The 27,058-nt window shown below is 37.7% G+C and overlaps 2 protein-coding genes across 2 annotated transcripts in view; one reads left to right on the top strand and one right to left on the bottom strand.

Moving 5' to 3' along the window:
* The window catches only part of LOC141443133 (uncharacterized), a 5,717-nt gene extending 2,356 nt beyond the window's left edge, over window positions 1-3,361 (top strand). Inside the window, exons 4-6 of the mRNA XM_074108346.1 lie at window positions 190-360; window positions 800-2,725; window positions 3,089-3,361. Coding sequence (XP_073964447.1) covers window positions 190-360; window positions 800-2,725; window positions 3,089-3,141 — 2,150 coding nt within the window. The 3' untranslated portion in view covers window positions 3,142-3,361. The remainder of the gene's footprint in view (window positions 1-189; window positions 361-799; window positions 2,726-3,088) is intronic.
* On the bottom strand, window positions 3,357-27,058 carry LOC141442805 (uncharacterized). Its single transcript, XM_074107927.1, has 15 exons — window positions 26,897-27,058; window positions 24,277-24,396; window positions 23,531-23,678; window positions 21,794-21,911; window positions 21,277-21,404; window positions 19,367-21,007; window positions 18,414-19,166; window positions 14,901-15,035; window positions 13,675-13,848; window positions 12,648-12,790; window positions 10,796-10,937; window positions 9,929-10,120; window positions 9,351-9,553; window positions 4,422-4,577; window positions 3,357-4,035 (listed from the first exon to the last, which is right to left on the bottom strand). The coding sequence occupies exons 2-15, from the start codon at window positions 24,324-24,326 to the stop codon at window positions 3,990-3,992; spliced, it is 4,029 nt and encodes a 1,342-aa protein (XP_073964028.1). The 5' UTR covers window positions 24,327-24,396; window positions 26,897-27,058; the 3' UTR covers window positions 3,357-3,989.

Genomic DNA, 27,058 nt, shown 5'->3' with positions numbered 1-27,058 from the left:
TCAAATACTCCGTTTTCATGATTTAAAATCTTTAAAAGAAAATTTGGGAAAATTTCGACCACGTTGCATATGACCCCTTCTATCTCCTATGTATACACGTTTGTTCATCCATCTGCCAAACATCCTGTATAGATATGAGTTAAACATACAACACAAAACACTGATTCAATATTACTTTTTGTATTTCAGCCAAACACTACATACATGCAATCGGCAAGCTCTACAAGCAGTTTAAAGATCCATCGTTGGAGACGTCAGAGCGTACCCTCGTGCTGTCCAAGATATTCGACATCTGCTTGGAGGCCCAGGGACCGGCCAAGGATCTTCAGGACACCTTCGAGTCCGACCCTGAGACTGCTGGTGAGTGGGGGGACAGTAGAGGTGGAAGAGGTCAGATATTTGCTGCATTTTGGGGAAGCTTTAGGTATTTGGATATCCATCTCTATACTAGTATGGCACTGCACGCTACCGCTCTGCTCGCGCGACTACCCGACGTAACTGCGCGGGTGTGTACTTGCTTGCGTTGCTCCTAGAAGAAGAGCTACGAATTAGCCCGAAACATGCCGAGCTAAACTCGATTTAAGACGTAAGTTATCCGGTTTGATTTCATTGAATAAGAGTGAGTCTCTCGGTGGTTTCATATTCAAAGTGGAAGAGGTCAGGTTTGTTTTTGGGGCGGGAAGGCGAGGAGTTGTATTGGGATTGCGTTTTTTTTATACGATAATGGGAAAACGAGGATTTCAAAAATCCTCAGAAATTGCGTTACGTGAGTAATAGTTGAACGCTTAATTTGTTTCAGGCCGTCTACACGAACGCCGCACCACAATCGACCAGGAGCTAGAAGTACCGTCGAAATGCGACCAAAACGTCCAAATGTCACCCCAAAAACTGCCTAAAGACAAAGAAAATAAATCACAAAATCGCAAGACGACTATGGCACCACCGAAAACTTTACCCAAGAAGGCTAAAAAAGTTGCCAGTGTCAATAATAAAGGTAAAGAAGTACTTGATGATGAAAATGTTTCAAAATCTAGTAAAAGCAATGAAAAAGTAGCACATGATGATGCAACAAAAACTGGTAATGATGTCAATGTGACAGAAAACCGGAAAGCTGTAAAAAGAGCTATTGAAAGTGATGCAACAGGTAATGCTAAAAAAATAAGAACTGAAGAGAAAAATGGAGTTAAACCTGCAGAAATAGTAACTGAAAATGACAAGGAGGCAAGTGAAGTACCCAGTGTTAGTTCAAAAAGTAATACCCGAAAGAAAGATAGTAAAGCTATTTCCAAAAGCGCGAGGGATACAGATGTTAACTCAAAAAACAACAAAATGGTGGAAGCTACTAAAAGTGCTGATTCAAAGAATATAAATAAACACACTGAGGCTTCTGCAAAAAATGCAGCGAAAAAAGTCGGAGGTGATAAAAATAATGTAAAACCAAAAGAAATAGAGACAGATGTTGTTACTTCTAAAAATGAGGCTAAAGAAATACGTGAGGTTGGTAGTGTAGCTTCTTCCAAAGCTTCTGGGAAGAAAGCCGATGCGAATGCTGGTAATCATCTTGCAAGTGCCAAAGAGCAAGGCACAGAAGGCAGTGTGGCTAGTTCCAAAAAAAGCAGAAAGGGGGTAGATAGTAAAAGTGTTGTTAGCTCTAAAAGTGAAAATGAAAAAGGTAATGTTAAAACAGGGAGTTCTGACGTCTCAAATAAGAAAGTAAATAACAATAAAAATGAAGTTACTTCAAAAAACTTAACGGATACAATGAGCAGTGGCAATTCAAAAAATAAGAATATAACTGAAAAAGACTCGAATAAATATGAAAAAACCAAACCCGAAGTTGCCGCAAAAAACAAAGCTATTGACGATAAAAAGGTTCAAAAAGACAATGAAAAGGAGAAGCAACCAAAAGCTATAACTAAAGATAAGGTAATTGTTCATAAGAAAAGTGTAGACACTAAAGTTACAAAGCAAAATGAAACTAATGAGATTACTGACAAAACTGTTAAGACTAAGCAAAGTACTGATAAACCCAGTAAAAGCAGTGACAAAAACAAAGAATTGCTAAGAGATGGAATGAGGAATAAAGTTACGAATACAAAAAATACTGAAAATAAAAGCAATCAAAATACAAAAACAGTGGAAAATAATACACAGAATGTAAAGAAAAGCAAAGAAGGCAATAAAATTACTGAACCCTCTTCAGAGGCTACTAAGACTGCAAAAAATGATATAAATAAGAAAAAAGCTACCAAACTTGTAGAAAAATCTAAAACTATTGTTTCTAAAGTAAGCAACGAGAATGACAATAAAAATGAAGCTACAACTTCGAAAGCTAATGACAGAGTTGAAAAAGTAGGTAACAATAAAGTAGTTCCAAAACTTTCAATAAATAACATTAAAAACCAAAACAAGGATAAAGCTGAAAAACCAAGAAATATAAATGCTAAAACTGTACCTGAAATAACTAAATCTAACATTCTAAAAACTAACATTCACACAGGAAATCCAAACATACAAAAAATCAAAGAGAATCAAGCGAAAGTTGCCGAAAAACTGAAGACAAGGATACCAATGATGAAAAATAAATTGAAAATTGGCAGTTTTAATGATAATTTGGGAAAAACTGATACGAAATTAGGGAAAAATGCTGAGAAAACTAAAATACCATTTAAGAGTTTGCCTGTGTTCAAGAAGATTGTAAGAAATCCAACGCGGATGAGTCCAAGTAAGTAATAGTACATTGTGTATTAAGGGCACTAAATACGGAATTACAAACGAGAGTCTATTTGAAGCCAGAAGTCGAAGACTGAGCTTTGAGTCGATGTTAGTAATTCCAGTACCGCGCCTGTGCGACATACAATGTTTTTCATCAGATTTATGAGTAAAATTGTATATTAGTAAGACAAATTTTTATAAGAAGCGCCCATACTGCTGGCGCAGTTTGAGGTAGCCGAATACTTTAGCCGACTATTCGGCTATTCGGCCAGGGTGCCCGCCGCATTTTCTGTAAATTACAGAAAATATAAGAAAATATCAGTGGTTGCAAATTTTTACTTTTTTTTTAATTTAAATTTGTTTTTTTTTTCAGGAAAACTACCTTCAACTGTCAAGCCATCTTCCCACGGATTTTCAATCAAATAATTATCGATATTAATTTTCTAAACATTTTTTTTGTTTGTAGGATGAATGTTAATTTAAAGGTGTTAATCAATCTCATGAAATCTAGAAACTGAGGAAGAAATGTTGTTTGGATTTAATATTTGTATACATTTTAACAATTAAGTAGTACCTAGTATAGTTAGTAAAATTAAGATATTGATTATTCACAATTTTTTATGAAGCAAATAAAACGAGTGTTATTTCGAAATGTCTTTTATTCAAATTAATACACAAAATTCAAAACCAATATCACGAGAATAAAGTAATACACAACGTTCAAATACACAAAAACAATTTTATTATTATCATCATAAGTATACCAGTACACAAAATCCAAAAACAATTTCACGAGAAAAAGTAATACACAATCATCAAATACACAAAAACAATTTTATTAACGTCATAAGAAAAAAAAGGAATACAATCGTATCAAAATTAAGTACACACACAAAAAAATATAAATGAAATGTCAAAATGAAAAAAGTCAAAATACATTAAAATGCAAAAGTTACATTATTTCCCTGAGATGTTTACCATGAAAGTATATATTGCGTGTTATTTATTATATATATATCATAAAACTTTCAGTTTCCTTGAAAGTACGCTATCAAAATATATTTAAATTTACCATTGGCATTTTTAAGAAAAAAATATTTACGTTATTGTACTTTATAAATCAAGTATGACATTAAAAAATGTACACAATATAAAGTAATTAGCAAAACGATATACACAACATGTATTTTTATTATTATTTTGACCTGTCAGATGGTAGAAGAAAATAATTTTTGATAGGTAAATGGGAAATAAATGTAGTTATTTGCGGGCCTTTAAAAAGGTATCTTGAAAGGATAATTTCTGTGGGTGTCTCCCATCCTGAAAAAAAAAGAAATGCTTTCTAATATTATAAATGCGAATGTCTTTCTGTATTTTACCGCTTCACGCTTAACCCGCTGAACAGATTAAAAAAGGCCGCGGCTAAGCCGTGGCTGGATGAACAACATCTGCCTTGTTGAGCTATTTTGACTTGTTTTTTTTTATAAGTACGGCCATAGAGAGTTCATATCAATTTTTCTAGAAAGAGATGGCATGCAAACCTCAATCGCTCATATCTTGCTTATTTTTCAACAGATATTGATGATTTACGTCATGCGTTTTATTTTCGAGAAATTATTTAAAAGTAAAATTGAGTTCCATGCATATTCCTTATATTCAAACACGAGCTCATTGAAACCCTCGGCGTGCTCGGACTCGTAACTCACCCCTTGAAGGTGAACGCGCGCTTGTTCCCGTTGAGCGCGTGCAGCGCGGCGACCTGCGCGGGCGCGAGCGAGGCGCCCAGCGCGCGCAGCACGTCCCACTGGTGGGCGGCCGACGACGCCTTCACCACCACGTTGTGGCCGCACTCTATCTGGTACCTGGAAAATAAATATCTATCTGGTACAAGTGTTTACCCGCAGCTTCGCACACGTAAATCATTAGATCCAGCGGCTGAATTGAAATTTAGGGATTTTTTAAAATTCTCGTGAGAATTCCCAAAAATTTAATCGTGGTTTTCATTGACGTTCATTAAAAACAATCGTGTCAAATTTCATGACTCTAAGCCCAGCGGTTGTTATTTCAAGATTTTATCCCTATCCCGTGGGAATATCGGAATAAAAAGTAGTATATGTGTAAGCCGTGGTGGCCTAGTGGTTTGACATATCGCCTCTCAAACAGAGGGTCGTGGGTTCAAACCCCGGCTCGCACCTCTTGAGTTTTTCGAAATTCATGTGCGGAATTACATTTGAAATTTACCACGAGCTTTGCGGTGAAGGAAAACGTCGTAAGGAAACCTTCACAAACCTGCGAAGCAATTCAATGGTGCGTGTGAAGTTCCCAATCCGCACTGGGCCCGCGTGGGAACTATGGCCCAAGCCCTCTTGCTCTGAGAGGAGGCCTGTGCCTAGCAGTGGGACGTATATAGGCTGGGATGATGATGATGTTTTATTCCAAATGTCCAGCTATCTACATAGTACATACCAAATTTCATCCAAATCCGTCCAGTCGTTTCAGCGTGAAGGAGAAACATACTCACTCACTCACTCACTCACTCACTCATAAACTTTCGTATTTATAATATTAGTAGGATTACAAGCGTGAACGGTTATTTACAGGTGCACGCGTACGTTTTGTGTGTGTGTCACCTAATTTTCATCACACTTGCTCGTAAACAGTGTCGTAACATGCAGGCTACCTTGGTTGCAACCCCCAAATAAACCCTCGACCTTAATGTGCTTGTCATGAAACCCGTGGTCGGTAAATGAGTCATTGCGCGTACACATTGTCTTGTCATGAAGCCCAAGGTCGGTCAATGAGTCAGGGCCCGTACTGAACTACATGGACCACATGCACACGCACGTTGCGGCGCATGCTGCGGGAGGGGGGTAGAGGGCGACGCTGCCAAGAGCACAGCCTAAGGTATCGCCAATATTTGGAACAATTATATTTTTTCTTTTACAAATATAAAATTTTACTTGCAAATGTGATGAAAAACATTGTATGTCGCACGGGCGGTACTATAATTACGAACATCGACTCATTAAAGCCCTCAGTCTTCGACTTCGGGCTTCTAATAGACTCTCGTTCGTAATTCCTTATTTACCGCCCTTAAGACACAATGTACTATAATGCCACAAAACAGATAGTTCACAAGTCTATCTCCTGTATATACTCTACTTTTCATACCTACGCTCGGCGGTCGCTCCAAGGTTGTCAACTATGGCTTATGCACCAAAAAACTATCGTGGTAGTGGAACTCGTGTCTAGTTGTTTGATTTATTGTTGAGAATGAAACGGGAAGAATGGAAATATAAATTAATAACAGAAATATTTTATTTTAATGTCATTGTTATATTATAAATTTGTCACAGAAAATATCTTGCGACGATTTCGTTATTGGCGAAATTCACGATTATTTAATTTAAACAACCGTCCACTGAACAGTTATAATAACTTTTTTTGTTGCTCCATTATTGCACAAAAAAGTTCACAGACGCGTGTCTCGAGCGGATAGCACCTGCGCTCGCACTGGTCCCAAACGGTCCGAGATATCGTGTCCGTGAGCAGTGTCTATGTGTGCGTTGCTCGAGCGCACTTGTATGGAGATTGATTTCTGAACTATCTGTGTTTTGCCGTCACGGGAAGACGTATGACAGTGCATACGCTTTGCGCTCGCTTTTTTTTTTATTCGACTGGATGGCAAACGAGCAAGTGAGTCTCCTGATGGGGGTGACACTCTTTCCCGGCCCGGATAATACCGGGATGGAAATACCGACCCTGTTTTTTGTGTATACGCCCATAGAAACTGACGTGAGCTTGTATGGGCGTGTACACGAAAAACAGGGTCGGTATTTCCATCCCGGTATTATCCGGGCCGGGAAAGAGTGTCACCCTCCTGATGGTAAGAGATCACCACCGCCCATAAACATCTGCAACACCAGGGGTAACTATTGCAGATGCGTTGCCAACCTAGAGGCTTTAGATGGGATACCTCAAGTGCCAGTAATTTCACCGGCTGTCTTACTCTCCACGCCGAAACACAACAGTGCAAGCACTGCTGCTTCACGGCAGGATTAGCAGCAGGATTAGCAGTAGCAGGATTTCGCTTGCTCGATATCACACACCGGCCGGTCCAAGTGACAAGTTAAGTGCAGTGACTATGCAGCTCAATCCTCATAGAAAGGACTTTCAGCTTATCTCCATCTCACGGCGTTATCGCCATAATACCAGCTCATCTCTCTCACGTACCCCCATATCCCCAACATTCTCAACGCATTATTGCGTGGAGTCGATAACTGGTCATCATCATCATCATAAAATTGACCAAGGGACTCCAAAGTGCATCATCAAATATCACACATTACTACATGAATTTTGATGCAGCTTGAAGAGTCCCGAGTATAATATAATATCTGGAAAATGTAAATAATTTCTAAGTATCAACATCGTTTAATCAGTGTACAGCAGCTGTCAGCCTCATTTTTAGGGTTCAAAATCAAATCAAAATCAAAATCATTTATTCAGTAATAGGCCGCAATGGGCACTTTTACACGTCATTTTTTAAAACTACCAGCGCTTTCGGAAAGACCATCATTGCAAGAAGAATGCGCCGCAAGAAACTTGGCAGAAAGTCATTTTTTCAACATAAAATAATTACAAATAAAATACTTAAAAACTACAGTATACAATGAAATTAAAGAAAATACAAATAATAATAATAATAATACAGGGATGTATGGGTCCCTTAGTTACAAAACTAAACTCTAACTATAATCTACGTTCAGTGGAAGTGTAGACTGCTTCCACCGTCATAAATTAAAAATAATAATAATTATAATAATAATAATTTAATTCTGAAATTTACATTTCAGGTCAAGTAACCATTAAATTTTGGATTCCGAAGGCAAGCTCACGTCTGCCGCCCCCAAAGTTAGCTCACACGAACTCATGTCATGCTCTGAAAGCAGAGCGGTACCGAGTGCATGGTATTGCTTCCGTTCCCATAAGCTCTATGGGATCGTCTTGGGAGCTTCGACGTCGCGGGCCTGTGACTAGAAATTAAACTAAAAATATACACGTTTAAAATCCATAAGCTTAACAATATACAGCCTTAAATATAGCAAGGGGATGTATAAAGTCCCTGAGTTAATAATAAAATTACTATATAGCAAGGGGATGTAGAAAGTCCCTGAGTTAACAATAAATAAAATTCCTAATCTAAATAATTCAGAGATGTATATAGTCTCTGAATGTCAAAGTAAACTAATTTAATTAACCAAATTATACAATCTTCAGAGGTGTAAAAAGCCTCCAATGTCAAAAACTTAAAATAATTATTAAAATAAAGAAATGGAGATGTATAAGGTCTCCAAATGTCAAACCAATAAATATTTTTAAATTAAATTTTGCAACGTGGACAACGGCAACAGAACCAGAAACTAGACACGAAATGCGCCGGGACACTGCCAAGTCACACTTCACAACACTTATTTATACACCGACATAAAACACACACATACACAAACACGAATACATCACATCACACATCAACATCCTAATTTTCATCGGCTTTCAGTTTAGGCCATGTCGCATCATCACATAAGTACTCCTCAACTTTATAGTAAGCTTTCTTCAGAAGTGCACTCTTTATGTATTCTTTAAAAGAGTTGTGGTGGCAATTTCCATGCTTCTACAGGAACTTTATTGTAAAATCTCACACAGTTTCCCACAAAAGATTTGCTTACTTTCCGTAAACGGAATTTTGGAACGGCAAGCTTGTGCTTATTACGAGTATTGATAGCATGTACGTCTGACACTTTTTTAAAGGACTCGATATTCTTGTGTGTATACAATATCACATCATGTATATACTGTGAAGCTACTGTGAGGATGTTTATCTCCTTGAAGCGTTCTCTTAGTGAATCTCGGGAGCCAAGGTTGTAGATAGACCGGACTGCCGTTCCGTTCCGTAGCCAAAATAGCAAAAACGGAACCCATATAGTTTCGCCATGTCTGTCTGTCCGTCCGCGGCTTTGCTCAGGGACTATCAATGCTAGAAAGCTGTAATTTTGCACGAATATATATGTAAACTATGCCGACAAAATGGTTCAATAAAAAATAAAACAATTTTTTTTTAGATTACCTCCCATAGACGTAAAGTGTGGGTGATTTTTTTTTCTCATCCAACCTTGTAGTGCGGGCGTTGGATAAGTCTTTTAAAACAAAGTTTTAAAACCAAGGGGGTTGTTGTTAAAGCGATTTTTAGATTCAGTTATTTGTTTGCAAAATATTCAACTTTAAAGTGCAAATTTTCATTAAAATCGAGCGTCCTCCCCCCCCCTCTAATATCTAAACCGGTGGGTGGAAAAATTTGATAAAAATCAGGATGGTAGTAAGTACATCAAACTTACAAGGAAAACTATAACGGTTAAGTTTTCTTGAGAATTATTAGTAGTTTAAGAGTAAATAGCAGCCTAAGGTATAAAATATACCTAAACTTGAAATATTCCGTACAAAATACGAAATCCTTAGAAAAATATCACTTAATTTTATCGTAATGGCTACGGAACCCTATTTCGGGCGTGTTGGACACGCTCTTGGCCGGTTTTTTTTAAATTTTCCGCGGTTTCTGCTGGCCCGAGTCTACTGACCTGATGAGAAGCTGTGCTGGTGTGATCCCCAGCCCCGCAGCCATGACCTGCACCAGGGGGTCATCGATGGCGGCAGCCTGGGACGCCTTCAGCTCGGCCGGGGTCCCCTTGGAGCCCAGGGTGCCGAAGCAGCTGAGACGCACGTCGCGCGCGTCGCAGAACTCAGAGAGACGCTGCTGGCTCATGTACGGGTGGCATTCCACCTGCGGAAAAGTCGTGAAAGGTTCTATACTTCGTTTTTAGGGCTCCGGAGCCAAAATGGCAAAAACGGAACCCTTATAGTTTCGCCATGTCTGTCTGTCTGTCCGTCCGCGGCTTTGCTAAGGGACTATCAATGCTAGAAAGCTGTAATTTTGCACTTATATATGTAAACTATGCCGACAAAATGGAACAATAAAAAATTCAAAAAAAATTTTTTTATGGTACCTCCCATAGACGTAAAGTGGGGGTGTTATTTTTCTCTCATCCAACCCTACAGTGTGGGGTATCGTGGATAGGTCTTTTAAAACCATTAGGGTTTGCTAAGACGATTTTTCGATTTAGTGATCTGTTTGCGAAATATTCAACTTTAAACTGACCTGATCGACGACAGGCTTCAAGCGCCCCTTCTCCACGACCCTGGCGACCTGTTCCGAGTTGAAGTTGCTGACGCCGACGCTCCTCACGAGACCCTTGGACACCAGGCCCTCCATGGCGAACCAGGCGTCCAAGTATTCGTAAGAAGAGAACTGGAGGACGTTGGCGATCTTCGGAAGGGGGTCGTTGCCTTCCTGTTGAGAGGAGAAACAGAGACATGCGTAAATGGTCGATCAACTTTTTTGCCGTGGTGATGGTGAAGGACTTCGATCATGAATGAGGGCTATCGTTTTTTGTCTCACTAGATGGCGCACTGTTGCGTGAGGTTTTTAAGTGTGGCTTTCAAAGTCTGTTATTACGGGCGTAAAAACAAAGTAGATTAAAATCATATTTAAGCCGTACCATAAAAATATCGAGCATGCCACAGTGTTGTTTAGTCCCCGTTTTGTTCGGAAAAAAGGGAGGACAAAGGTTTCCGAAAGACAAAACTGTCTCAAAACACAGACATTCATTGCCCCGGAACGCATATTTGCCATAATTAATTTCAGATATTGCAAAATATTCACAAAATTATTCTAATTATAAATAAACCGCGTAGCTCACCCAAGAACTAGGAGATTTGTCATTTCGGAGACCTCACGCTACACTAGCGCCTCTAGCGGCGAATTCATACGCGATAGCCCTCATTGAATCACCTCTCTTTTGCCGAGCTGTAAAGTGTTTGGACACAAAATATTTTTAATTTTTCCTCCCAATGTGAGGCGTCGGGCTTCTAATAAACTCATTGGTAATCCTTCTTACGCCCGTTAATGCACAATGTACCTACTATTATGACTGTGATAATGACGCTCTCTGACTGTTAGACTTACCTTGAAGGACATAGGGTTGTGGATCATGAACAGGTCGAAGTATTCCAGGCCGAGGGCGGCGAGCGAGGCGCGGCACGCCGGCTCCACCAGCTCCGGCTTGTGGAAGGTACTCCACAGCTTCGACATGATGAAGAGCTCCTCGCTGGAGTAAGGTTCGTCAGTATTTGAAAGAAAGAAAGAATACGGTATTTGACTATTTTGTATATGTTTTATAAATTAAAACTACACAATGCCATCGAATAGAAAAACAATTTTTAAGCTACCTTTACAAATAACAAAGTTATATAGGTTTGAAATTCAAGATTAGACAGAGAAAGACACACTAACGAATACCGTACTACCACCGTAGAGTAACAAGACTAAACACTTAAACTTTGCGTCAGCGGTCTGGTCCAGACTGAGCGAGCTGCCTCGCGAGGCAAGATTTTGAGATGAGTTTTTGAGACAGCGGGGCTAATTTGAAATTCGAAGTTAGATACATAGATAAAACCTTTATTCACAAACATGCCATGACAATTCTACATAAACAAACGATTCAAATTGTTACATATTCAAATTAAGTTGTCACGGCACGGCCGCGAAAAGGCGCCGACTCAGCACGCGACATTCGTATCATACCGTCCCTTTCACACTCGTTTTAAATAATATAAGCGTCCGTATAGAGACGGAATAAGTAATATGGTATAGGCAATAGGGCCAGGGCTAAAAACGCACCGAAATGGCAGCTCGCTTAGTCGGAACCAACGGGACCCCAGCTAGTGGCGTAGCTTACTTTTTGACTTCCCCTTCCCCCTTGCTAGCAAAAGAAAGCGAAGTTCCAACCTCCCCCCTTCATGCTCACATCAACAACGGCACATAATAAAAAAAATTGTACAAAAAGGAAATATAAAGTACAAATGACGACCAGGTAGCCAAGTGGAAGGGAAGGTGGAGTTTGTGAACCTGACTACGAAGCTTGAGGCCCGGGTTCGATTCCCGGCGGGGGCAGATATTTGTATGAATAATACAAATGTTTGTTATGAGTCATGGGTGTTTAATATTTATTAAGTACTACCTGTTGCCCGCGACTCCGTCCGCGTAGTATTCGTTTATGCCGCGAGAACTATGCAATTTTTCGGCAAAAAAACATCTTATGTACTTCTTCGGGACTCAAACTTCATCTAAATTTGTTCAGCGGTTTAAACATGAAAACGTAACACACACAAATACATCGCATATACTCACGGTATTTGACAACTCCTGATTTTGCCATATCTTAATATTATTTTGAAAATATAGATATACAGATAGTGTTTAGCGAAGAGAAAATTTAAATCGGTTGAAAATTGGATTTATAGTGATTTTTTGAAAAATCTATATACCTGTCTCTTTCTCAAACGCTTTTCTCTATGCAGCAAGTATGGCGGTACTGGCGTGTGACGTCACATGCCAGTATGTCTTTCTCTGTCTAATCTTGAATTTCAAACCTTTATAACTTTGTTATTTGTAAAGGTAGCTTAAAAATTGTTTTTCTATTCGATAACAGGCATTGTGTAATTTTAATTTATAAAACATATACAAAATAGTCAAATGCCATAGCGTACTTCGTCCGCGTTCCCTCGGGAACTGTGCATTTTTCCAGGATGAAAAGTAGCCTATGTCACTCTCTGGCCCATAAGCTATCTCTATGCCAAAAATCACGTTAATCCGTCGCTCCGTTTCGACGTGAAAGACGGACAAACATACACACACACACACACACACACACACACACACACACACACACACACACACACACACACACACACACACACACATTTATAATAGTATGGATATGATTAATTGATTATCATTTTTTTTTATTTTAACTCACCGTTTGACAGTGCCATCCTGTATCTTGGCGCGTATTCCCTCCCCCACTTCCTTCTCCGTGCCGTAGATGAAGGCCGTATCTATGGCTCGGAAGCCCAAGTCTATGGCCGAAGCCACAATGTGCTTGGCCAGGCGCGGGTCCAGCTGAAATAGTAGTTTATGCAACTGTTACGTAATAGGGGTCCTTAAACACGAGTGTGGTTTTCATAAAAGGATCATACGAGTGTTTTAAGGCAAATTACGTAACAATATTTTATCTACACACATATTATAAGTACTCTAAGATGGGTTCAGAAACCGATGACAAATGAAATGACCTGCATTGCATTACTGACTTGTTCTACCAGCAACATATCTATAGGTGTTAAACTAATGTAGGTACTTAATAAAAAAATTAAAACAGATAAAGGAATTACTTTTTGTAAACTTTAAACAGCAACACCGTAAAAAAACAAACAAAATGACAACAGTAATGGCGGCAAGGCAAATCTCTGCGGCAAGTAGGTATTTATGGTACGTTTGGGTCTGGATTGCATCGGTCCGGGGATTGCTTTGGGGTTTAGGTTAAGTTAGGTTAGACTAAGACGAAGCATGTTGCGGAACTACATTTGTTTTGTTAACGAAGCCTTTTGAATTACACCTCTCCATTTCTTCCGTGGACGTCGTAAGAGGCGACTGAGGATATAGGTTTAGGTATACCGTAGGCGACAGGCTAGCAACCTGTCACTATTGTACCGTTTCTGTCAAACTTAAAACCTAAAATTGCTAAAAGTGGCTCCGAAGCGGTAACGTTTCGTGTGCTCTGCCTACCCTATTTGGGAATACAGGACAGGCGTGATGTGTGTGGTGTGTGCGTGCGCGCGTGTGTGTGTGTGTGTGTGTGTGTGTGTGTGTGTGTGACGAAGCCTGTTGCGGATATTGCGTTGTTAAGTAGGTTAATGTTTGAGGTGATTTGATTTACTAAAATGACGTGTCTCTATGTGATTATTAAATTATCATTTTCGAGTTAAAAGAAAGCCTTTTCTTACCAAAGCGGTCCCAAGCGCAAGCACGGGCATCTTGTGGCCGTCTCTCAGCTGCACATACGACATGTTCGTGACGCTCCCGTGCGTCAGCTTGGCATTCAACAGCTCTCGGATCTTGTCGTTGTAGCTCTGTTCGAGTGCGGAGTCCGTTTCGGGGGTTGTCGCAGCTTCAGTTGGCTTTGGGGGAGAGAAAAATGTTATCAAGGCCAGAATCTATACAAGGAGTCTCACGGCTATGCCACATGGAGGGAAAATTGTAATTAAGTATTGGAGATAGAGAATTTGACTGAAAGAAGACATAATTTTGATTGTAAAGACATTTTTTTTTAAACTACATTTAAGTTTTTTTTGAAAAATACCCTGTTTAAACCGGGACTCGAACCCCCAAATAGTAACCCTCTTTCTTCGCAGTCGGGTAAAAAATACAATTGTATTAATTTTCCTGAAATTTTAAATGTCAAATTACACGGTCTTCCCTTTATTTAAGACTAGATTTTGTCCGCGGCTTCGCCCGGTTATCGGGCGCTGTTTTACCGGAACTGCATTTTTCCGGGATAAAAAGTAAACTATCTGTATGCCAAAAATCACGTCGATCCGTCGATCCGTTTCGACGGGAAAGACGGACAAACATACAAACACATACACTTTCGCATTTATAATATTATATAGTATAGTATATAGTATAGTATATATAGTAAATATAGTATAGTATGCTATGTTATTACGAAAAAAATAATTCTTATCATTGAGCCTTTTGATCAGTACCTACCGAAAAATTACAGATTTTTTCAGACGGAATTGTTCAAATTTCTTCGAATGCAGTTCAAATTGTTTTTAAAATCAAAATAAAGTCTTCTTTCAGAGAATTGTCTATCTACAATGTTTAAGATACTTTCCCTCCATGTGGCATAGCCGTGGGACAATACAATACAATACAAATATTCTTTATTGATAATATTCAAAAGCAGTACAGAGTCATTACAAAAATAGAAAATTCAGGTAGACAATACCCACCCCTGACACCCTGTATTGTTTATATAAGGCCACCTACTGGAATATTCTGGCGTGGTAAACCACCAGTCACCAGGTTAGCTCCAGGAAGTTCTACTAGGGTCTACTAGCCTTCCTCCAAGAGCTAAAGTAATGTCAGTTAAAAAAAAATCGTTTATCCATATGAAACAGTTGGAAAATTAATGAACAGTTGGAAATATATTTTTGGGAAAACCGACCTGATGCGCTTTCGTCGGCAAGCTCACGCTGTTGACGGTGTTCATGGAGTCCTTGGGCTTGGGATTGGGGTCGATGTTGAGGGCGCGGCCGGCGTCCAAACTCACGTCATCCATCTTTACTGGGGTCAGAATTCTCTGCGGAAACGAAAATACATTTGGTTAGATTAGGGGTCTTCAAACTTTTTGACTAAGGGCCACACTGCACTTAATGTAAATTCGTGCGGGCCAAGACTTTGGCTGGTCATGGGGGTAATACATTAGTTAAGTATACTTAGTCTTCAGGGGGTACCTAGTTACGAGTAACACATAAGGAACGCACTTGGTGTTGATTATGTTCATGAGTGGCTATCTATGATTATGACCAATTACCGTGAGTGGCGGGTCTTATAAAACGAATTACTAGTTACTTGTAGCTTTATAAAATCGGACCCTATCACGGGCCGGATTAGAGGGTCTCGCGGGCCGGACTTGGCTTGGTTATATAGTAGATTCCTGGCCCCTGGGCAAAAAACAACCCCTTGTTCCCCGTACATAACCAACTTCTATGAAATTACTTTGAAATTCGAAAGTCGAAGTTCGTGTCGTACCGTCCCTCTCACTTCGTATTAAATAATATTAGCGTCGCGGGACGGCAAGAAACGAAGTTCGAATTTTGCACTTCGTATTAAGAGAGACAGAGAGAGAGAGTGTGTGAGAGAGAGAGAGAGAGAAACATTTATTTACATATTCAATACACATTTAAATACATTAGATGGAAAGAATAAAAATAACATCGAATAGTATAAAGTATTGTAGGGCCCGTTGTAGTAAATAATGTTTCGCCATCGTATATAGTCGGAAAAGTTCGTAATTTATCTTGCTTTCTTAACTAGCTTACCAAAGTTTAATGGAGATAATTAAAAAACCGGCCAAGAGCGTGTCGGACACGCCCAAGATAGGATTCCGTAGCCATTGCGAAAAAATTGAGTAATAATTTTCTATGGGTTTCGTGTTGTGTACGGAATCTTCCAAGTTTATATAGGTATATTTTACACCTTAGGCTGCTATTATTTACTCTTAAACTACTAATAATCCTCAAGCAATCTTAGCCGTTATGGTTTTACTTGTCAATTTGATATACTTACTACCATCCTGAATTTTTTCAAATTTTTCTACCCAACGATTTTAATGAAAATTTGCATTTCAAAGTTGAATCTTTCGCAAACGGATCACTGAATCGAAAAATCGTATTACTTAGAAACCCCCAGATAGTTTTAGAAGACCTATTCAGCGATTCCCACCACTATAGGGTTAGTAGAGAAAAAAAAGTCACCCCCTGCTTTATGTGAGGTACCATAAAAAAAATGTTTTTTTTTACCCCTTTGTCGGCGTGACTGCTATGTATATTCATGCCAAATTACAGCTTTCTAGTACTAGCAATCTCTGAGCTTAGCCGCGGACAGATAGACAGACGGACACACATGGCGAAACTATAAGGGTTCTTAGTTGACTACGGAACCACAGAATAAGTAATAGTACAAGACGGAACCCTAAAAAGCTAGATAAATAAAGCAAGCATTAGATCTGACTGTACTTAGTTCGCCAGTTAGATTATTATAAAATATTGAACACCTATTTTTCGTTTGTTAATCAAAATAACAAATAACTAAGTCGAAGCGCGTCTAAATTCAGAATTGAATTGGAAACTCGTGATGTCACTCGTTAGTAAAAAGTGTACGTCAGTGTGACGTCTATCTATACGGAACCATAACCGGCTACGTGTCCATATTTTTTTGTTTTAATGACTAAAATAACTGTCCAATATTTTCTAATAGGTAATCTAACGTCGGACTTAATAACTAAAATATCTAGTTTTTACCCATGAAATTACCCAATTGAAATAGTAGCTACATTTTTGTTCTAAATTCATGAATCATGTTATTATAAAATTGATTTACTGATTTTACCTAATTTTTACACTATTTATGGCTATATAAATAGAAATATTTATTAGTAACAACGGACATATAACGATTTTTACATTATAAAATAGTTATTAGCAAAAATCTTGCAAAAATGCACAAAACCATTAAGGAATATAGCATAGATCAAATTTCTACCACTACCTCAGTGTTGAAGACGTACATTTTTAAAATCAAAAACATGAACGCTAATTACTTACAATAATTACAACCAAACACAATAAACCCAGACACTTCATTTTGAAAAGAACTGAAGAAATGTATTTACCGAAAATCCCGTGCGGTCGCCGATAGTTTTAATTTTTTAAATTGCGGGTAAGTGATTTTTTTTTACTTTTTACACCAGGAAAAGGCGAGGGCTCTTTACCGTACAGCCAAGTTAAAAAAAATGAGTTGTCTGTCTCAGCAATGCTTTCTTTATGGACTGATTTAAAAGTAAATTGTTCACTTTGTTTATCTTGTTAAACGGTTTTGTACTTATTGATAATTAGGGCATCGGAGATTAGGTTATTTAAGCGATCAAAAACAGTTAAATTAAAAGTGCTTTGAAAAATCAAATGGATGGTTATTTATTTTTAACCATCTTCAAAAAAAGAGGAGGTTCTCAATTCGAATGTTTGTTTTTTTGTGTGTTTTCTGTATTCGGTTCGGTCCATTTTTTGTGTTTTTTTTTTAAATTTCGATTTGGACGCAATCACTTGTTTTGTTTTTATTAAAGTCACGGTGCCATGCCGACCATGTGATTGCAAAATTTGTAAGACTGACCATTAATTATCCTTATTTATACATATTCATATTCATTTTTTATTTTAGGTTTACCCTATGGCATTTTTGTTGGGCGAAAAATGTGATCTTTATAAATTATTAATAAGATATAATTTATATTTTTTTTTTTTTTTTTTTTTTTTAACTTTTTAGTGCTTTTTTTGTCAGCTGGTAATTTTTTTTATCACTGCTCGTAAACAGTGTCGTAACATGCAGGCTACCTTGGTTGCAACCCCCTAAATAAAACCCACGACCTTTTGTTCTTGTCATGAAACCCAAGGTCGGTAAATAAGTCATTGCGCGTACAGTACTAATTTTCTTGTCATGAAACCCAAGGTCGGTAAATGAGTCATTGCTCGTACTAACTGCTACGCACGCTGCTGCAGGAGGACCTGCGCATGCGCGTCAGGCACATGCTGCGGGAGGGGGAGAGCGGCAGAGGGCTGGCCCTACCAAGAGCGCAGCCTAAGGTATCGGCAATTATTGTAAAAATAATAGTTTAGTTTTTCTTTTAAAAATATACAATTTTACTCGCAATGTGATGAAAAACATTGTATGTCGCACGGGCGGTACTAGAATTACGAACATCGAATCATTTAAAAGCCCGCAGTCTTCGACTTCGGGCTTCTTTAGACTCTCGTTCGTAATTCCTTATTTACTTCCTTAAGACACAATGTACTATTATGACATATGAAAGTTATAGAATAAAAAAAATGTATAACTGGATGGAATGAAGTCATTCGTAATTCGCAGAGTACAAGAAAACTGATTTTAATTCTGTTCTTACCTCGAACATGGCTATCTTCTCCGAAACAGACCTCATCCTGGGTCTCTCCTTGGGACTAATCTTCTCTTTTTCTTCAAGAATATCATCCCTGTCATCCAAAAAGTCTGTTGAATTCATCCTTACTATCATATTCTTTACTTTCCCTTTTACAGCTTCACCTATATCTAATTCAGCAGTAGACCTAGCTCTTTTCAAATTGCTATCTTCGTGCGATTTAAGTCTTTTTATTTTCTCTTTAACTGGAATGTATTCTTTGACAGCTTCCCTACTTCTGTGACTGTCAACCACATTTGGTCTAACGCCAATTATTTCAAAGTTCGAGGTTTCTTCTTCAGCCAGGTTTTGTGATTCAGGTGCATTTGTATCAATTTCTTCAGGCTTGAATTCAACTCGCTCATTTTTATTGAAGTTTTTTATCACAGTTATATTGTCGTCAAGAATTGTCGCTTCTTTGGGTTCACTTATATGTTCTTTTAGTTTTAAATTATCAAGATTTTCAAAAACAACTGTTTGTTCCTTCAATTCTTCCACAACCAGAACTTGTTCTTCATTGTTGACAACAATTTCAGCTGGCTGCATTATATCAATAGAGACTAATTCATAGGGTCTGTCTGTATTGCCGTTTCTTATATGAGGTTTTAATACTTCTTGTACTATTTTCGGTGAGTGTCGTATTTCTTCACTAATTGTTCTCTTCGGTTTTGAATATTTGTATGGTTGTATTTTTGGTAAGATGGGCTCTTGCGCTGGACGCTGAAATATGAAAGAGTACTGTATTTTTAGCTCTAAGTTTGTTATGATTATTTAAATCATTACCGGGCTCCTCAGAAAACCAATGTCACTGTATGCATTGTGTCGTGTAGCAGTGTAGACACAATGTCGTTTTAATTTTAGTAATATAAAAGACGCGACTAAGTGCCGAGTAAGAGTAAATAAGAATCACATTAACTTACCTCAAACATTGCAATTCTTGATAACACCGATCTCTTCTTAGGTATTTCATCGAATTCTTTCTTGACATTATGATCAGTGTCTTGAGAAGTCATACGATTGATGATTTTACTAACATTTCCTTTCAAAGGAACATCATCATTCAATTCTACATTGTTATTGCTACTTAACTCATTATCGTCTTGTGATGTCAGTCTTCTTAGAATTTTACTGACTTTGCCTTTGACTATAGGTATTTCTTCTTCAACACTTTTATTTTTATTTTCTAGTTCAGTTTTTACTGGTTTATTTACGTATCTTGATTTAGTTCTTTCCTCAATTCCACTTGTACCTCTTAACAAATTAACAGATTTAAATTCACTGACAGGGTCAGGAATAATAGGATGCTTTTCATTTGGTTCGTTGAAATCAATGGTTGCTACTTTAATTGTGTCATTTGAATCCGACTCTTCTATCTTTTCTTCTTCATTTGTTTTTTCGTTTACTACGTCATCGTTTAAAATCAAGCTTACTTCACTTACTTCAATAGCTTCAGGCTCATCAATTACTATCACATTTTCTATGCTTTGTGGTGCATCTATTGATACGGGTTCTTCTACCAGATATCCCATTCTTATTTCTCTGTTTTCTGAATCAGTTTCTACTGGAAAAGCATTAGCTTCATTGGATATTTCTAGTACAGATACTTTTACTGTTTCAAGTTCTGGTGTTGCTATATCATTATCAGAATTATTATTTTGAGGCACTGAGTTTCTTTCTAAAGCAATACCGAAATTAGATAAACCTACTTTAACAAGCTCAGCATCTGGAGTGGCTATTATATTGTAAGCTGGTGTTGGCATGGGGGATTGTTGTTCTATTAAATTATCATTGTCAATGTTAACAACTTCTACTTGTGTATTATCTTCAAAAACCACTGATTTTTCAGTTTCAACTTCATGGTTATTATATCGATTATAATCGTTAGGAGTGCTAGGTTTAATTTTTCGATCATTTGCCTGTCGTTCTGAATTTGTTTGGGCTAGTTTATTAAGACCTGTTTTAAGAGACAGTCTTCTTTCAGATTGTTTCGGTACCTTTATTTCCTGTTCACTTCTTCGTTTGAGCAAAGGTATTTTAGAATATCTAGCCTTATCTACTGGTTCTACTTTAACCTGTTCAATAGTTTCTTCATCATATTGGTGAACTATTTCTTCAAATTTGCTTTCAAGTTTCTCAGGATCTTTAACTTTCGTGCTTAATATCTCTTCAGGTAAGCTTTCTGCTTCAGTGTCGACTATTTCGTCATATAATTTATCGAATTCATTGTCCAATTGATCAACAGTTTCTTTAGTTGATGTGCCCTCGTTGCTTTCGGTAACTGTTTGATTTTCATCTGATTCTGTTCTCTTAGTAGGTTGATTTCTGGTTAGATTTTCGATTTTCCTATTAACATTTCTTCTTATAGGTATCCTATCAATTTTGATTGGTTTTTCCTCGACTGGCTTGACAGTTGGCTGATGATTGTTCACGTCTGCTTTTGGTTCTTGGTCGTTTTTGTCAGTTTGTTCATTGTTGTGGGTTTTATAAGCATTTTTTCTGGCAGCAAGAATTCTGTCACTTAATTTAGGTATCGACGATCGTCTTGAAGGCTTTTCTGGTGCCTGAAAATAAAAAAGTATAAATGTAGAAGGTTTTCTTATTAGTAATAAGGTTACAATACAATACAATACAAATATTCTTTAGGTTACATGTTAGAGGTACAATTAGATGATTTTTACCTGTTACAATACTAGCTCAATTTACCACCGAGAGAAATAGTCACCACCGAGAGTCATTGGTCTGTTGCTGGCCCTTTCCGAAACGGAGGTACATCATTTGTGGTTCATGAGGTCTACAGCCTTGAATAAAGATATTTTAACTTTGACTTTACCTCTTTTTTCTTTGACTCGTTACTCTTCTCGGAGTCCGTCCTCTCTCTCTGCACCTTGGTGACTGCTGTCTTGAACCTGGACACCGGTATCCTCGTCTTTGCCTTCTTCTCATCTGTAGAATTCTTATCTGAAATAATGAGGTTTTTGTATGAGTGCATATTTGAGTAAATTTATTTATTGTTTGTCTTTTTAGTTAGCTTTTATTCGCGGCTTCGCACGCGTGAAACGTTGGATTTGGTTGTTGAATTCAAGTAAGTATTATTATAATTGTAGTAAGTACTATTTGATCAAATCAATAAATTAAACGTTTCAACTAACAGTTTAAGATATTTTTCATAGATGAGTGCGTTCATGACGACGGGTGCGGCGGGTGGCAGGGGACGCCACTGTCCTGAATTTGATTTTTTTGATTTGATTTGATTTTATGTATACATACCTAAGTATGTTCAATTTAAGAGTTTTATGTACCTGCATAGTTTTAACTTATTGCCTAGCTTGGTGATGGTTTCCACATACCTTCCGTGACTCCTGTCTCCTCAGGGTCTGGTCTCCTGACGCGAGCTGGCGGCCGCTCCGGCTCCCCTACGTACACGGGTTCCAGAAGTCCCCTGAGGGCACTCCATTTTATTTCACCCTGGAATAAACGTCACAACGTTCAGGTGAATATTACACTACGAAATGAAAAATTCAAACTTCGTATCTTGCAGTCTCGCTGACGCTTATATTATTTGATACGAGAGTGAGCGGGACGGTACGACACGAACTTGGTTATTCGAATTTCGTAGTAGCCCCCAGGACCCTGTTGAGGCTAAACGTCATTCAAATCAAATCGGATTCATGCTGTCATCGTTTAAACACCATTACCTTTCATATAAATTTTGTTTTCTATATTTTTTTAACGCACAATAGCAAAACCTACTAGACACTGGCAAAATTGTCCTCCGCTCCGATGGACAGATCCATATTTTTTAAAATAAACTAAATCAAATCAAAATATCTTTATGTTGACTGCATGGATCATAGAATTAGTAATACCTTTTTTGTATACATAAGAGGGGGGAAAACGAGCATGCGGATCACCAGATTTAATAAGTAGGTAGGTATTAACCCCTCGTATGCTTAGACGCGGGTCCGTGCCAAATTTAAGGTAATCTTTTTTTTAATCAGCAGAATTTGTACTTATTAAAACAGTATCCCAGGAGAATTTTTTTTTTCAATCCTGCATATAGGGGGTTAGATATATTTTATTATTTGTTATTTTTGTTATTAATTTTTTTGATAATAACAACGTAAGCTATTGTATTAAATAGCGTTTTTTTTAATATATCAAAATTTCTTTCCTTTCTCAGGGTACGGTACCTTTGTTATTTTCAAAAATGTTAATAAGTTGGTTTATTTCGTAAAAATTTCCTTAAATATGACTAATTTTTTTTTAATTGCTACACATTGCTTACATTTCATTTTTTAAATTCCTGTTATAAATGAGGCTATCGCGTATGAATTCGCCACTAGAGGCGCTAGTGTAGCGTGAGGTCTCCGAAACGGTAGTCAAATCTCATAGTTTTTGTGAGCTACGCGGTTTATTTCTAATAATTTCCATAATTATTCTGAATATTTTGCAATATCTGAAATTAATAATATGGCAAAGCGTTCCGGGCAATGTGTTTTGAGAGGTAGTTTGTCTTTCGGAATCCTTTGTCTTATTTTTAATCCGAACAAACAATACTACTAAACACTGTGGCATGCTCGATATTTTTATGGTACGGTTTTAAGTTGTATTAAATATGATTTTAATCTAAACTTTGTATTTTTCACGCCCGTAATAACAAACTTGTGAAAGCCATACTTAAAAACCTCATACAACACCTACCATCTATTAGTAAAAATAGCCCTCATTGCCAGATCTAGCGGCCACCATCGGTAAAACTAAGTATTTTTTGGAACCATTGCTGATCATTTACTAACCTACTCACTCCTACTCCCCGAAGGTAAATAAAACAAAAACTACAATATCCTCATTTATTTCTAATATTTATACTCAAACCTCTGCACCTGAGTGACAACAGTTTTACCTCCCTTCGTCTCTTTCTTGAACAGGTGCTGGAAGTTAACTGACACATCTTCTGTTACTGTCAGTCTTTGGAATCTTAATCCATCCTTCCCGAAATTAGACTCTTCGGTTTTAACTGTTAACACTGGCACGTAAGTTTCAACCGTATCACCTTCTTTTATAACAAGTCTCCCATCACTTACATTGTCTACGTCGGTTCCATTTGTCTCCATTGGTACATCTTCTGGTACACTCGAATCTGGTGCTCGAAGTTTCTGCTGCCTTGGTACGTCGGATTCGATGTTAGTAGGTGTTAGAACCTCGATTGTAAGTTGATGCTTTTCTGCCATTCTGGAAATTATGTGAAAACATACCTTTGTTTATTTTTGTTTGTATTAACACTTATAAATTATTAATGTATCAGAAAATTAATACGATGAACTACTTAATTAAGTTAGTTACGAATAATTTTGTCAGACTAAGTAATTTCAAACAAATAAATGATTCAACGCATTATATTCTCCAGCATTAACTGAGCTAGAAACTAATTTTATATCACGTTAAAATTTCATCAAGCAAATATGGGGTATTTGGTATATTTTATGGTAAATTAGATTTAAATAGCACACCGAAAATGAAACGCAAAAAGGCGACAAAATGTAGTCTGTACTAAGTAGAGTCTACTTAGTCTCATGCGACGTGAAGAAGACAACCATCTGCCTTTAAATAATGGGAACAATAACCGATAATAATCAACATAGCAAGGAAAATCATTTTCACGTGACAAAACCGCATCGAAATTGGTGTAGCCGTTTGAGCTACGCCTCTTTGCGTAGGAGGTTAAAATGGACATAGGTACCTAAAGTGTATTATGTGTTTTATGGTTGTTTTGCAAGCATGACGTATCTTAATCTATAAAATTGTTGTACGAGTAAGAATGTATACTCACTTGTCTCCTTTGACGAGGAACTTCAAGAGCCGACTGTGTCCAATCTCCATTAAAACATGATTATTGATACGGTCGATAACGCTGCACCGATAGCAACTATCACTAGATCATTGTGTGATACTGAAGCAAAACGATTTTGGGTTTGTCATTCATTCATTAAAGTGTACCTATATAATATCTATTGTTTGTCAGACAAATAATTAGCTTAGCTCAGAGGGAACGCTGCCAGCATCTTCGGAACCTAGTTTAAGGCGACTTGGCTACCAGCAGTTTTTGGCATAATTTTGTATCGCATAGTATCGTTTGGCATAATTATCATATCGCATAATCTGGTTCGTACGAAATTCATACTGTCTAATCTTGTTTAACCTTGTTTTATCTTGTCTAACCTAACCGTACCTACCTTGCTGGTGTCAGCTAGATTCTTTGGGAAGTCACAGTTCTAACTTCTAACCTAACCTACTTTTCTGTTAGCAATTCGTTTCTGTGTGGAGTTTTTCTTGGGAAAATAGTGCGATGGTTTCGTTATGCGAAATTACACTTACCTATACCAAGCAACTTTTATGCGAAGTAATTATTTTGTGAAAAAAGTTTATGCAATACGTGTTATACTAAGATTGGGGCAAAAGAGATTATGCTAGGTGAAGGGTACGCGCCCTGCACCGCAAGAATGGAAAATACATATATTTAGTTGTCGTTTTGAACGTGTTAACATTTGTAATAATCCCAGCGTAATATGGGGCGTTGGGAGACGAGTAACGGGGCGTTTTTTAAAAAAGTGTACGCTATCCTTATTTTTGAAATTTTGGAAAAAATATGGTTTTTCCTACTCAAAATCAAGAGAACAATCGATTCCGATCGTTTAAAAAAATGTCCCCATTTTATCATAAAAAAAAATATGAGTCAGTTTTGTCACGCACATACTAAGTGTATGAAAAAATCTTTAAAAAAATTCTTGATTGTGCTCTTGATCTGAGTAGGAAAAACCATATTTTTTTCCAAAATTTCAATAATGACAGGGTACACTTTTTTTTTCAAATCGCCCAACTATGCCTTTATTTAACACGTTTAAGATTATAATTATCATATTACATACACAATGGGAGAGTGTGTGTGAGCCCACACACAGTCCCACAGCTGGGCACAAGTATTGTCTCAAAAGGAGAGCCTTTTTTAAACTTTGTAATGCCACGACTAATATTTTCTTTCTCTCCTTTCAAGCACATCTAACATTTATTTATTTATTTAATGAAATAATTACACAGCATTACAGACAAGCCAAAGCACTGTGAAATTCATAAAATATTAACAGATAACAGAATTAACATTTACAAACAATTTAGTGAAGATGGACGGTTATCCTTCGCCTCACAGAACCTCATACACTCGCTACATAAATTCTTCCAGCTACTAGCAAAGATATCACACTGTGGCGCCGATGCGAGAAGCGTATTAAGATTCGATAGAGCTCGAATAAGAGGTGAGTTCTTGTGTGACACTGTGCGAGCTTTGGGAACTGCCAGCAGGTCACGGCCTATACGTGGTACAGGCCTCTTCACAGAATGAGAGGACTTTATTCATTGATTGCCTTTCATTATTGTGTTCGATTATATAATTGAGATATAAATAACTGGACTTATCTATAATCCCTATGTCCGCTGGATAAGAAAAAAATGCGATTTAAATTAAATTTTCCGCAGATTACAGTTGTTTATTTGTCCAATTCACCTTCCTTTTCCTTCTGAGTTAAATTTTAGCACTTCTCCATCGATATATATTACACCATAACACAGGGGTATTGCAGATGCGTTGCCAACCTAGAGGCCTACGATGGGATACCTCACGTGCCAGTAATTTCACCGGCTGTCTTACTCTCCACGCCGAAACACAACAGTGCAAGCACTGCTGCTTCACGGCAGGATTAGCGAGCAAGATGGTGGTAGCAATCCGGGCGGACCTTGCACAAGGTCCTACCACCTGCAAGGCCTCTCAGTAATGAGTGAGAATGAAAATTGGTTCGCAAAACCTTTCAGAATGAATGGTTTTATATTAGTAAGTATTTTAACCGTATAGCCCAGTGTAGGAAACCTGACTTGGAAGCTTGAGGTCCCGGGTTCGATACCGGTGTTTGTATGAAAAATACGATTAACTCTCGACTCTTGGGTGTTGAATGTGTATTTAAGTATGCATCTATCTATTTAAGTATGTTTATCCGTTGCCTGTTCCCGAACCGATTGGTGTCAAGTGTCCCGTGATATTTATTATTATTAGTACCTGGGCGACCGAGCTTTGCTCTGGCTAAAACTCGATAAAAGCTATTGCCCAGAGATAAGACCAAGCTAGATCGATTTGTCATCCCGGAAAACCCCCACATACCATAGAAATCGTTGGAGCCGTGTCCGAGATCCTCGAAATATAATATAAGTATATATACAAGAATTTCTCGTTTAAAGGTATTAGATTCTCATATATGTATAAGAGGGGGGCAAACAAGCATTCGGGTCAACTGATGTTCCCATCAATCAATCACCGCCACCCATGGACACCCGGAACACGAGGGGTATCACAGGTGCGTTGCCGGCCCTTTAAAAGACTTCGCTTATTGTTATTTATTACTAACCGTACGAAGTCTAACTTTTAAGAATGAATCTCACAACCGATCCACATGCACTTTTTCCACCACTATACACAATTCTAACTAATTCCAACACAATGGCACTTTCTTAAACTGTGTATAAATAAATAAAAACTCGTAAAATAACTTACAATACAGTTTAGCAAA

The sequence above is a fragment of the Choristoneura fumiferana genome, chromosome 26 (genome assembly GCF_025370935.1).
Source record: "Choristoneura fumiferana chromosome 26, NRCan_CFum_1, whole genome shotgun sequence".
Classification (NCBI taxonomy): Eukaryota; Metazoa; Arthropoda; class Insecta; order Lepidoptera; family Tortricidae; genus Choristoneura; species Choristoneura fumiferana.
The sequence above is the reverse complement of the archived record's forward strand: the minus strand, read 5'-3'. Positions and strand labels throughout refer to the sequence as shown.

Coding starts and splice junctions, on each gene's coding strand:
- LOC141442805 (XM_074107927.1), bottom strand. CDS start 24,326: ATGGAGATTGGACACAGTCGGCTCTTGAAGTTCCTCGTCAAAGGAGAC. Junction 13,849..14,900: donor TGCCGACGAAAGCGCATCAG/GTCGGTTTTCCC, acceptor TCTCCCCCAAAG/CCAACTGAAGCTGCGACAAC. Junction 10,938..12,647: donor CAGGATGGCACTGTCAAACG/GTGAGTTAAAAT, acceptor ACCTTACTCCAG/CGAGGAGCTCTTCATCATGT.